Source organism: Lolium rigidum, chromosome 5 (genome assembly GCF_022539505.1).
Source record: "Lolium rigidum isolate FL_2022 chromosome 5, APGP_CSIRO_Lrig_0.1, whole genome shotgun sequence".
Taxonomy (NCBI): domain Eukaryota; kingdom Viridiplantae; phylum Streptophyta; class Magnoliopsida; order Poales; family Poaceae; genus Lolium; species Lolium rigidum.
Window position 1 is genome coordinate 205,369,624 of NC_061512.1, and position 12,937 is coordinate 205,382,560.

The window sequence follows — 12,937 nt, forward strand, 5'->3', positions numbered from 1 at the left end:
CCAAACGTATCTATAATATTTGATGCTCCATGCTTGTTTTGTTACAATTCTTATATGTTTTATGTGCACTTTTCCACACTTTTTAGCATTTTCTAGGACTAACCTATTAATGCAGTGCCACAGCAGTTCCTGTTTTCTGCTGTTTTTGTGTTTCAGAAAAGTTGTACATGAAAGTTTCTCGGAATTGGATGAAACAAAAGCCCAGAGTCTTATTTTTCCGGGACGAAGACGGAGCCAGAAGGACACGCGCAGGAGAGATGCCACGTGGCAGTACATAGGGTAGGCGCGGCCCCACCCTTGGCCGCGCCTTGCCCATGTACTGGCGCCTCGTCGCCTCGTTTGCTCCGCCCTTCCGCCTATTTATTCCTCGTATCGGGAAAACCCCAAAGACCCGAGCCTCCATCCACGAAAAGTTCCGACGCCGCCGTAAACTGAAATCCTAGTTCGGGAGGGTTCTGCAGTCCATCCCGGCACCCTACCGGAGAGGGAAATCACCGCCGGAGGCTTCTACATCGCCATGTCTTCATCCGAGGTGATGCGTGAGTAGTTCTCCACGGGACCATGGGTCCATAGCAGTAGCTAGATGGCTGTCCTCTCCTTGTTGTGCTTCATGTATAGATCTTGTGAGCTGCTTGCTTTGATTGAGATCATCTATTTGTAATTGCTACATGTTGGTTTGATGTGGATCCGATTTATAGAGAGATTGCTTTGATTGAGATTATGTATTATGTTATTATGATCTTGCATGCTCTCCGTTTCTAGTAGATGCTCTGGCCAAGTAGATGCTAGCGACTCCAAGAGGGAGTATTTATGCTCGATAGTGGGTTCATGCCTCTATTTAACCATGGGAAGTGACCTTGTTCTCTATGGTTGTAGATGTGCTGTTGCTACTAGGGAGAAAACAGCGGTGTTCTATTCAAGGGTAGTTTCATTGTTTACTTTACACACATTGCTTAAAGAGATAGTCCGTTGCTTGCAACTTAATACTGGAGGGTGTCGCGGATGCAATCCTGAAGGTGGATTATTAGTCATAGATGCAGTTGGATTACAGTCTATGTATATTGTTCTAATACCCACATACTTTCATAGCATGTATTCTGCACCAACCATTAGCGTAGAATCTCTGTTTGTCAATTGCCCATCTGTAATTTGTTTACCCAGCATATTTATTTTATTGGGGAGGCGTCTCTAGTGAACGGTGGACTCCGGTCCTTCTTCTTTTAATTGCAATCTTCTACAACATTTTTCTGTTATGTTTCTGTCACTAAGATAGTTATCTGCTCAACATTGTCAACACATTTTCAGGTTTCTAATCTTTTGGGACATCCAGTGTTGTATCAATATGCTTCATATAATTATCTGACCAGGACAAAATGAATAATGCACCAGCTGTGGACTTATGTTGTTACATTCACCGTCAACCTACCGTGTGTTTGTATCTTACCATTTTATTTGTTCGCCAATGAGGATGGAGATATCACCTTAATACAACAGTGGAGCCGCTAGAAGTCTGATATTTTTGTGATATTTCATAGAATTTTCCAATGTAATATGATATTGTAAATTTATTGGTTTCTTTCATCAGGATACAAGGTAAGCATGTTCTAATTATAGCATTTATAGTAGTCTATCGGGTTTTTTTTTTCATCTACAGATTCAAGGAAAAAACCACAAAGAGGAATTTGAAGTGAATATGTTATCCCTTCCTCTGCCATTTGATTTTGTTTCGGATATTTGTAGCAGTACCAATAAGATTAATTTGTTCATCCCCGATATTAAATGAGGCTGTCATCAAAATTGAATATATTTTTATGATACTGTCCGTTCTTAAATTATCTGGGTCCTATAAACCATGCTAAATAAGTTGGTGTTCAGATACTTTTCCGACATGCTAAATTACACGCCACCTATTGATACATCAAACATGGTACTTATTAGGCTGTTGATCAGAGACCCTACCACCAATTAGTAGTTTTTCTACTACTAGAAGCTTATTCCTGCTTGAAACATAAGTTAGGGAGGTCAAATACTTGACAAGTTTTCTAGCCCTAGGTCCTTTATGCTCACATATAGTATTGTTATCTCGGTTGTGACATATTATTTTTTTATTAGACACCCAGTTAATGATTTGGAACCATTTTGCTTGATAGAAATTTTTGCTCAAATAACGGTTGCTATTTTCTCTATTGTAATGAGAATATAATGAATTATTTTGTTACTCTTTGTTCCCCGAACCCAAATTTCTAAATATGCCCTTCAAAATTTCTCTTTTATGCAATGTCTTCCAATAAGAAACTGAAACGGGTTAGCTAACAATGATGTAAAGTAGGGAAGATTGTCAGCCTGATCTTTTTACCCTCAACGCGGTGAAGATATGCCCTATCTTACAAAGATCCAAGAAATGTTTCCTTCATGCTCCCGTGTTTGTATTTATCGTGGTGCCCATTGCTCGTTGTAAGTGAGCACAACAACCCGTCAACTTCACATTTCCACGTCATGGTCTCATGTACGTATGGTGTTTGTAATAGACATTTTTATTTGAACTTTTAAATCAGATAATCATGTGTGCTATAGTTGGAGGATATGTATGCTGGCCTGTTAGAACTGCAGATTTTCTTTATCCATTAGAAAAATATATTTTTATTTTTTTCTCATATATCATTATGAGTGCCATTGGCTTTTCCTCCCTTGGCTTGATGATGTTGTCATTGGAGTGTCTTTGTTAACCTCCTCGCCATATGCATTATGTGTGTAGAAAAGAAATTTAACAGACCATGTCAACGCACGGGCATTCAACTAGTAGTACTAGCATTTGAATTTTGTCTCTAATTACATAATTCAAGTTCGAAATTTGAATTTTATGATTTTTAAAAGATTATATGTATAGGATCTTGTATTTGAGATGTCTATTATATTGTTTGAGATAATTGTGAGAATATATGAATCAATAACATAGGTATTGATTCAAATTATTTGAATTCAAGTTTGACAAAGTCAAAACTTAAATTTAAATTCAAATCGAAATGTGTTAAGGTGATTTCTAATTCTAAAGTACACAATGCCAAGACTAGGTTGCAACCATTTTAGGCTTCAAGCTTTAGTTTACCCCACATTTTGAAATACGCAGAGATCATGTCGAAGTTTGAATTTCAAATCCCAGTGTTGATCTAGGTTAAATACAACACTCACTAGTTCCTGAAGTTGAATACTAGATATGCTGCACTGTGTGATTTGTGTCTAATTAATTAGAACATCAAAAGCCAATCCCTCTCAACTCTCTAGTCATCCATCCATGAATCATGGACCATCTTCTTCACTCAGCTCGGCCTAGCACGCTCCACGTACGGCAGATCTAGATGCTACCACGCCTTGACGCACATTCCGCCTCCATCCATCCATCCGTCCGTCAGCGTCCCATGCACACGCGCAGTTCGCATTTTGCAAACATACACTTCCTCTTGAGCTACCTTCCACTCCCTCCCTTGCCCATCCCGCTATATAAACCCAGCCCCACACTACTCAGCACTCACCTCACAGCCCACAAACAGCAAGTACAGCCATTGGCCACCCACCCACACACGAGCTCCACTCACTAGCTAGAAGAGTACTCCCAGTGAGTGACTAGTTGCCTTGCCACTCCTCTCCTAGCCAGCTAGAGGCAATCAGGCAAGCTATAGAGGGGGGCACGGGAGCGGCCTGCCGGTGGTTCGCGGTGCGGCAGAGGGAGGGTAGCCAGAGGCTCGTGAGGACAATGCATGGCATGTGTTAACATGTACAACCCGGAGCACCACCAGTCGTCGTCCTCGTCATCCTTCATGGCGCCGCGGATGTCCTTCTCCAGCGACTTCGCGCTGGAGCCGCCGCCGGCCACGGCGCTGTCGGCGCGCGCGCCAGGGGACGCCGACTTCGAGTTCTCCGTCGGCGGCCGCCCCTCCATGATGGGCGCCGCCGACGAGCTCTTCTCCAAGGGCCGCCTCCTTCCGCTCCGGGAAGCTCCGCACGGTCGGCCCACCACGCTGCGCGAGGAGCTGCGCACCGAAGACGGCCGCCACGGGCGCGCGCCCCGCGCGCCCAACATCCGGTGGAAGGAACTGCTCGGCTTCAAGAAGGCATCCAAGAAGGCCAGCGCCGCCGACGCCGCAGCCGGCACGTCGTCCGCCGAAGCCCACACGGTAATTAACCAATCCAGTCACATCTTTTCTCAAGTAACCCAAGCAGTACCGCGCCGTACGCGCTGCGATAGTGGCATGCATTGTCCCATCCACCTGCCGAATTGACATTTTTCAAATCTTCAAAACCACCTGGAACTGCAAGAACCTCTTTGCGCTGTACTCCTTCGTCCGTAGGGCACATTTTCTCTGCATCCAGGGATTTCTCAAAGTTTGGAGCCGGGAACATGCATCGCATATTTTTCGCATTTGTACTTGGTAACAGAAGAGCGCACAGAAATTGTAGCGGTTTATATCACCACTTCATTAGTGTTATACTACATATTTTTCCCTGTTCTTGTTAATGACAAACCAAAATGCATGCACCAATTTTCAGGATTTTGGAGGTCAAGGAGGAGGCACGAGAGACTGAAGCAGCAAGCTTTATTGACCAAGCGGACTGAGGAGTGATTAGCGAAGTAGTTGTTAATTTGTGTGATTGGGTGGTGATTTGCCTTCCAACTTGATCGATGTCCATCATCTACATACTTGTTGATGATATGACAGATTTGTTGGTTCATTGGAGAAGCAAATTAAGCATGTGTGCATTGGCAGATTACTTGTTACCGTTTTCTCGTGGTGTGTAAAACGGATTTTTTGCTCATCTTGGTAGATGGATAGTTGCATGTACTAGTAGTAGTCAAATTAATGAACTCCTCTCTAGCTGTGGCTCTGAATGTTTTGTACTGAGAAGGGGAGTAGTATATTTTTCCTCACATGGGCATATGGTGTGGTGGTCCTTGTATTGTACGTGCTCGTTGTATACGTAGCTGTTCCCATGCTTGTCTGCAATCGCCACACCCTGCTCTCCCCGCTCCCTTTTAATTCCCGATGAACAAAGAAGTCTGCTGCTAGCTTTGAGTTCAATGAAGGCCTCTCTCTCAAGACCCTGCCGTCACATGCATGATTTAATCCGACAACCAAACGCATGCATGCCCATTTTTTGAACGCAGTAGTGCATGCATGCAACTACAGCTAAGCCGGTCAAAGCTGAGCTGGCCCATTCCAAAAGATGATCCAAAATACAAGAAGTTAGGTTTAGTATAGTAGTATACCAGACCACAGCGCTCGCCTCCAAAGATGGCAGGGATTTGTTAGGGCATGAGCAATGGAGGCAGCTGTCCAACTAGGCTTGGATAAAACTTTTGACATATGCATGCCATGTTATGGTCCCATTAATATGTCTTTCTCTCAAAAGCTGATTTGGATTTTCTTTCTCTCTCACATTTTCCACTTTATGGCGAAGAGGTTGCCTCACGAAGAGGCGCTCCTCATCCGAACCTACTTTGGACCACCCGAACCTAGTTAAAGGTGTGAGGCAACACCCCTAGGGCTATGCATTGGGCATGCCCTTAAGCTGGTTATGGCGTGGGAGAAAGCCAGAGGCGACGATGGATGGATGATTATCTAAGTGTAATCTGTCCTCTTGCGGGGCGGGGCTGGAGACCGGCCGGAGACTGGCGACCGGAGTGAGAAATAAAGGTCGCAGCAGGAGAGTGAGGGGCCCTAGCACATCGATGGATCTCCCACGCTGTCGTGTAATGCTCCTCCGCCCCATCCTCCTCCTACCTGGTGATCACCGGCGGCACAGTGTTCAATTTAATGAGGTGACTTAGCTGTCAATCGCTGCCGCTCCGCCCTGCTCCGGCCGGCCCCTTGCACGCAGAGCGATGGGGTGGCATGCCCTGCCCTGCCCAGCACAGTGGGAAAAAATAGAGATTCATGGAAGGGCGCAGAGGAGGCAGGAGGCAGGAGGATGGAGGAGAGCCGATCGAGAGGGAGGGCCGGCACCAGCTGCGGCCTGCAGCCGGGTGCGCGGCATCGGCCGGCCACTCCCTCGCTGCCCCTCTCTGAATGAATTCTGATTTGAAGTGAGCCGATCCAAACGATGGCGGGGTACCTTTGATTCTGGGGCGTGCTAGGTCAGTACAGCGCATGCAGATGCAGAGTGGGTGCAGCTGCGTCGCGTGGCCCGGCTTAAAGGCCAGGTGCTACCTCTGCGCCCCTCTGCGGTGCGTGCGTACTACGGGGTCATTTTGGTCAGATCCTGTTGGGCTGGCTCTCTGTAATCTTACGGTTGAGAGGAGGTCAGATCCTGTTGCCCGATTCTCATGACCAATGTTAGGGTTCAGTTCTCACCAACAGACGTGCCTCTGCAACTAGCCACCAGGAGGGACTAGACATGGGATCGTGAGATCCGCTACAACCAGCCGAGCGACCACCTCCAATGAAGGAGGAGGCCACCTCTACGGGATAGACCTCAACAAAAAAATGTTGAGCAACGAACATTGGGTTATGTAGTTCCTCATGGAATCTTATTGACTCTAGATCATATGGTAATATGATTAAGACAAAATTGTTTGAAGCATTTGATATGAATGTTACATGAAAAACATAACCCACATAATCGAACGCAAAGACCTAAGATGTAGAAGATCATATCATGAGCGATTCACGGATTTGAATTCATTTCCTATATATCCACTCGCGTGGCACTTCATCATTTAATTCATATAACGTCTATTTGTCTAGAGATCATATCGTATACATCACCAGCAGTTTACACCACCTACTATTGGAGTTCGATCAACAATAAGGAAAAAAGAAAAAAAAAACTAGCAAAATCATGCGTATATGCAGCCCCTTGATGCCAAGTGTGTAGGCTCCTAAAGCTATGACTAACGGTCAAAGTTAGCACGCAGGACGATGATATAACCCACACATATTAGCTGCAGTCCTTCAGTAAAGTATGTTTTTATACACTACTACTAGGTAATCACCGGTCCAGATAGATATGCTCACAAGCATCTCCTTTACTTCTTGATAAGGGTGAGCTTGCTTGGTCTCCGATTCTGGGGGCAAACTCGAAACTGTTCACGCGACGCATATATATATCTCCTCTCCGTTTGGGACAGTGTGCATACATACGTAGGCTAGGCCGACCTAATTAGTTTAATCTTGGGAGCTTAGGGGGGACGTACAATGCTCGAGTGACATCGGTGTTCAAAAGCGAAAACGGGGTGTTGCTGGTCACATGCACAACCCTCATTGTCGAAGAAGAGAGGGAAAGAGAATGTACAGTGGGACATCGCATGTACGGGCGGTCAATGCTCTAATAGTCAATTGAGTTAGTGCAGCCCTAGGTTGATTACTACTAACCAAAAGCTGGGGTGTTCTGTTTTGCATGGACAGATATGGACATGGCGACAAAATGGCAGTCATGCGTACAACTGTCTTTTTCATTCGGAGTTTTTACTCAGATATCCAATCCAACTTGAACAAAAATAAATCAAGGTGAACCACACAACCTTTATTGTTGCTCTCTCCTTCAAGATTGTTCACCTAATTTGCACAGACACGACGAGCTTAAGTGTGTCAATCTTTGGACGATGTAACAAAAATATTATATAAGACTATAGTAATTGGTGAAAATATCATTAATGAACATTTGTATGAATAATAGTAAATAAATATACCCCCTCCGTCTAAAAAAAGTAATCTCACTTTTATCTAGATACGGATGTATCTAGATGCATTTTAGTTAGAGATACATCCGTATATAGATAAAGTTAGAACACCTATTTTTTTACGGAGGGAGTAGTATTGGTTGATAAACATGAGAGTAAAGAGGTGAAAATCTGGATCATTTCATTAATGAAACAATAAGCCATTCATTTTATGAGGAATAATAAAATAATTGGATTATAATTTATTATATTAAAATCTATATAATGTTGTTTTACGAGGCATCAAGATAATTCACATATGCTAGAAAAATATAAACCAGTGATTTTATTATTAACATTTTTGAAGAAAAAATAAAAATGTTACAGATGTACAAAATGACCCACCCCCCTTTGCACACAAAATGCCCTTTTGGTGTGTGGCGAGGAACAACGTTGACGCCCAAAAACACGAACCGTGTGCTTGTGGTCTACATATTTCGATGCGCGACATAAATCCCATGGAAGTTACTACTAAGCCATAACGAAAATGTTAAACCCGATTTCCCCAAAAATAAGCATCAGCACAAACGAGCTTAACGCATACTATCAGGAGCAGGACAATCATGTACGAACTTTTTGTGATGTTTTCTTATTTCGACCCATCTCTTTTTCTTCTCTCTAAAACACACGACTTGTTATATATGTACTGTGTGCAACAGTATGAAACAATTTTTAACCTAATAATCGTTTCCGAGATATTCCTTAAACCTTCACATTTTCTGTCGACTTGGTTTATCGAATTATCTCAAAGAACCGGAAAAACTACAGTCATGTCTACCAAGTTCTCGCCAAGTTGTCTTCTGTGCTTCTTTTAAACGCGTGTAACCTCGTGGCCACTCCACGATACCACACGTTGCCAACGAGGCAGAGCTGTTGACCTCTATATGAAGCTGCGCGCCGCGGCGACCCCTCTTGGCATCGAGATGGGCTCCGAATAACCACAACAGCTTTGATATGATTCGCATTAAGCAAACCGCTCGCCTAACGTGCGTCCCGCACTACCCTGCGGCACGACTGGCACCGCATCTTGTTGAGCATGCGCCTCCTCCTCCTAGTTCTCTGCTGCCGCCAAACCACGACGGCGGCTCCTTCTCCACCCTCTCCGGCTGGTCCTCCTTGAGTTCTCCGCTGCCGCCAAACCAAGAAGCGGCGGATGAACTTGAGTTCGTGGAGGAGCTAATCCAGGAGCATATGGTGGTGGAGCGGTCGCTGGAGTCTATCCTCAAGCAGCAGCGAGCCAAGAAGATGCAGCAGCCCTCTCCACGCGGACATGTCCGTGCATTGCACTGTCCAGAGTTTCCTGTCGAAAACTTCGACGAGATTCGGCCTATTTGGGAAGCCAGCGTGGCAAGGCACAAATCCTTAGAAGATGGAGCATCAAGCTCCGAGAAGGTTGGAGCCGCCGCCATCGATGTCATCGTCATCTCCGACGAGGAGGACGTTTAGTGTGTAGTAAGTGCAGTGAGCACGTACTCACTACTACTAAATATGGAGTAGTAGTAATTAATTAGGTAGTCTGAAGTGAGTACTTAGTATTAACTTGTCATGTGTTAAGTTAGTGGTCTTTTGTAATAGGTAGCTAGTGCAACCATATTTGATTGGATCTCTTCCGGCCTATAACCAAATATTATGAACTATGTTTCATTATGCATCATCAAACAAACGTGTGCGACGGAGCACATCACACACAATTGATCCTTAAGCAACCTTGTGCGATGCACCACATCACACACGATTGACTTCTAACAGACCATGTGGTAAAGTGAAGGCCCATTATAGTCCATCCTATCTAACCCTACTATCTCTATATTTGGAACAATAGTGTGACCACCACACCACTCGACAACCGCCTCATTTCCTTTAGATCTGCTACCCGGAATATCACTTAGTCGACCAGGTAGAAGCAAGACCTTCTGGGAGGCCTTAGTCACTGCAATGCCGATGACCTTCCCGGCAGGCCTGCATCAGTTGGCTCATGAATCTCCGAGCGGTCGAACACCAGGCATGCCGGCTCATCATCGCCCTCCACTGTGGCCAACACAAGCCGTATGATCTCCATCGAGAAGGTATATTTATACGTACCAAACTTTTAACACCTATGTATGGTTCGGATCTGTTGTACGTGTTGTATGTTAATGCGTTTGACCGGATGTATGTCTAAGATATGGACAAAGAGGATGTGTGTTTACCGGTTCTATATTTGTAGAAAATGATTACCAAATGTATATACATGTGTTAGATATATCTTGTATTTGTGACTAGATCTGTGCACATCTGGAACAAGTTGATCTCTGCACATATGTGTTACATAGCATGTATTCATAACCAGATCTATGCATATTCAATAAAAATTATTACCGAATATATACGTTACACCATGTGTTTGAAGTTGTTTATGTGTTAGAATGTGCACCAAATTTGTGCACATGTGGGACAAGTTGATTATTTCTTCACAATTGACATTGTACTATTTTGTATAATAAAAATACCATTTTGATGACACTGCATAAGAAGGTCTGGTTAGTGATCTTTAGACATGTTATCAGCATTTGCTAATAACATATAGACAAAGACGTAAGCAAGAGGGATGGCTTGTGAGGCTTTCCTCTCCCTTGCTCCTAAATCTTTCATAGCAAAATTGGAGCAAAGGAAGACCGTTGTCTCCCAGCATTTTGCCTTGCTAGTCAGCATCACGGTGTAGCTCGCGATTTCTGATTCATGTAGTTGCATGTGCACTTATGGATAAATCAACTAATCACTTGAGTTTGAGGTGCGCTCATTTATTCCTAACTTTTCTATGTTTCTATATTATGTGTGTTTCGTGCATCGGATCTCCCTCGCAAGAGGCAAAGTATTTCTCCTACCATCAGCAGTTAGCTACGGCAAATAATCTTAGTTACAGTGGTAACACTAGGGGACAATTTTGTCTATGGGCACCAGTAATCCCCTTTGTTTACAAAAAATGTAAATAGCATGTTCACGTTTCTTTAAATGAAAAAAAAAAACGGATGTAGCCAGTGATGTATCCCGCGAACATTTAAACATTATTTCCAAATATTTTATATTTTGAGCTACACAAAAATGATAAATATGTTGATATAAGTTGTATGCATATTTTCAAATCTCTAAGTTTATCAGATTCTATCATTTTTATGTGACCCGTAAATATTCACCGATACAAAGTACACCTTATAAAACGAACTAATTATCGTCACCAAGGCGTTGGTCAGTCATTCATAGCATCGTACAAGACACACATACTGGCACAATGATCCTACTTTTCCCCAGGTTCCATCTATTTTGGACTCGGCTTGCTTGTCTCGACGCACGCATGCACGGGCATACACGTAGGTACGCTGCGCCCCTGCCAAGCTGTCGAACGGATCCTAATCAGCGGCAATCTAACTATGTATAAATCAATTAGCAGCAAACTGAGCCCCTGGTGCGTCTTCGGACAAGAGATAGCACATGCTAGTTTCCTTTGTGCAAGTGGAAGCACACGCGCCCTTCATGTGCACAGACATTCTCTGCAGCCCGTTTTTCATCTGCATATATAGGTGTCCGGTGCCGCCTAATACGCCGTGATCGTCGCTGTCATGTACAACTAACACTGGCCTGTCCGGCGAGTCCAAGTGCTCTATAGCTAGGCTAGCTTTAATTAAGCTGGATTTTCAAAGTGGCGGCTGACTTGACTCGAACCGGATGCATGTGCTGGGAGACACAACGACAGCCCCAAATACTACGGGCGTGTTTGCTATCGTGGGCTGATTTTAGTTTCATTTGAGCAGTGCTGCGAGCACGGTTGTGTATTTGGAACGAGCCACCAGCCAGAATTGGTTTGTAGTTTGGTTGCTTGGTTGCATGGTTTGAGCTAAAAATGTTATTTTGTTTGTTTGCCTGCAGCCAACCCTAAATATCGATGAAGATGAAACAATAATTGTGTGGTATCATCCAGGCAAGCGTAAGGTCACCTCTTCTCTAAACTGGTGACTTCTCCGTCACACACAAATCACAGTTCATCAGTTGCACACTTACGAAGCTAGCAGTTCATGAATTCATCCCTAGCTACTACGAATGATAGTTCACAACGACATTTCCTAGCTACTACCAATGATAGTTTATCATCAAAGGGGAGTTCAACAAAGGGGGGTCAGCTGAGGGTAGTTAAACAAACGGGGATTAAAGAGGGGTTAACCAAACAGGGATCAAATGGGATTCTTCTTCTTCTTCTTCTTCTTCTTCTTCTTCTTCTTCTTCTTCTTCTTCTTCTTCTTCTTCTTCTTAAATGGTGGTCTGACCTCTAGCCTCCCACATTGCATTTTTCCACTCGAGCATCTTCTCCTTTTAGGCTTCATTGTCACATGTCTCCATGTCATGGCCGGTCTCAACTTCATCGAAACTCACAACATCTTGGAAGAAGTTATCCTCGCTCCAACCTAAGATCCAGTTATGAAGAATGCAGCAAGCAAGTACCAGCTTCACTTGAGTCTCAAAAGTGTGGAAGGGATTATGGTCAAGGACCTTAAACATATTCTTCAATGCAGCAAACGCCATCTCAATGGTGACTCTAAGGTTTGGGTATCTCAAATTGAACAACTCTTTCGAATTCTGAGGTCAATTCCTTGGACTAAACTCGTTGAGGTGGTACCTAGTTTTCCTAAAGTATGGTACAATACCATGTCATCATGCATATTCAGCATCTTCTAGGTAGAACTTACCATCAGGGATTTGCAACCATCAGGCCTTGACAAGCTGTCAAACAGGATGCTTGCATCATGAGCCGAACCCTCCCAACCAGCAAGCACGCATGTAAACCTCAGATCGAAATCCATATCTGCTAGCACGTTCTGGATTAGGGATGGCAATGGGGCCCTGTTCCTAGTAAACCCGTGGGGAATTCATCGACTAGGGGACCTGTATGGGGATCTTTGATCCCCGCTATCTAAAATGGGGATGGGGATTAAAAGGTCTCCCCATCCCCATTTCCGCTATCCCCCGCTATAATTATATACATATAAGATGGTATATTCTTATATGAAATATGTAGTAATATTGTGTTGGGTGTAGTATATTTCAATAATATTAAACATATGATACTAACTTTTTGTCATTTTACCAACTATATATTACAAAAGCTTTTTTACTATTATGTGTCAAAAATGTAAGATTGTGAAATTATGAGAAGATCATTTGAATTTCGCTTCTTGATGGGGAATCCGATCC

General features: G+C 43.8%; 1 protein-coding gene across 1 annotated transcript; it reads left to right on the forward strand.

The window, feature by feature from the left end:
* The first annotated feature begins 3,755 nt into the window (after positions 1 to 3,755).
* LOC124656978 lies at positions 3,756 to 4,619 on the forward strand. The gene is made up of 2 exons (XM_047195623.1): positions 3,756 to 4,188; positions 4,546 to 4,619. Exons 1-2 carry the CDS (start codon positions 3,756 to 3,758, stop codon positions 4,617 to 4,619), a joined length of 507 nt encoding a protein of 168 aa, XP_047051579.1.
* Positions 4,620 to 12,937: the final 8,318 nt, after the last annotated feature.

What these genes read in the sequence shown, in the direction of transcription:
- LOC124656978 (XM_047195623.1), top strand. Translation starts at nt 3,756, where the DNA reads ATGGCATGTGTTAACATGTACAACCCGGAGCACCACCAGTCGTCGTCC. An exon ending in CACGGTAATTAACCAATCCA is followed by an intron (nt 4,189 to 4,545) that starts GTCACATCTTTT and finishes ACCAATTTTCAG; the next exon opens with GATTTTGGAGGTCAAGGAGG.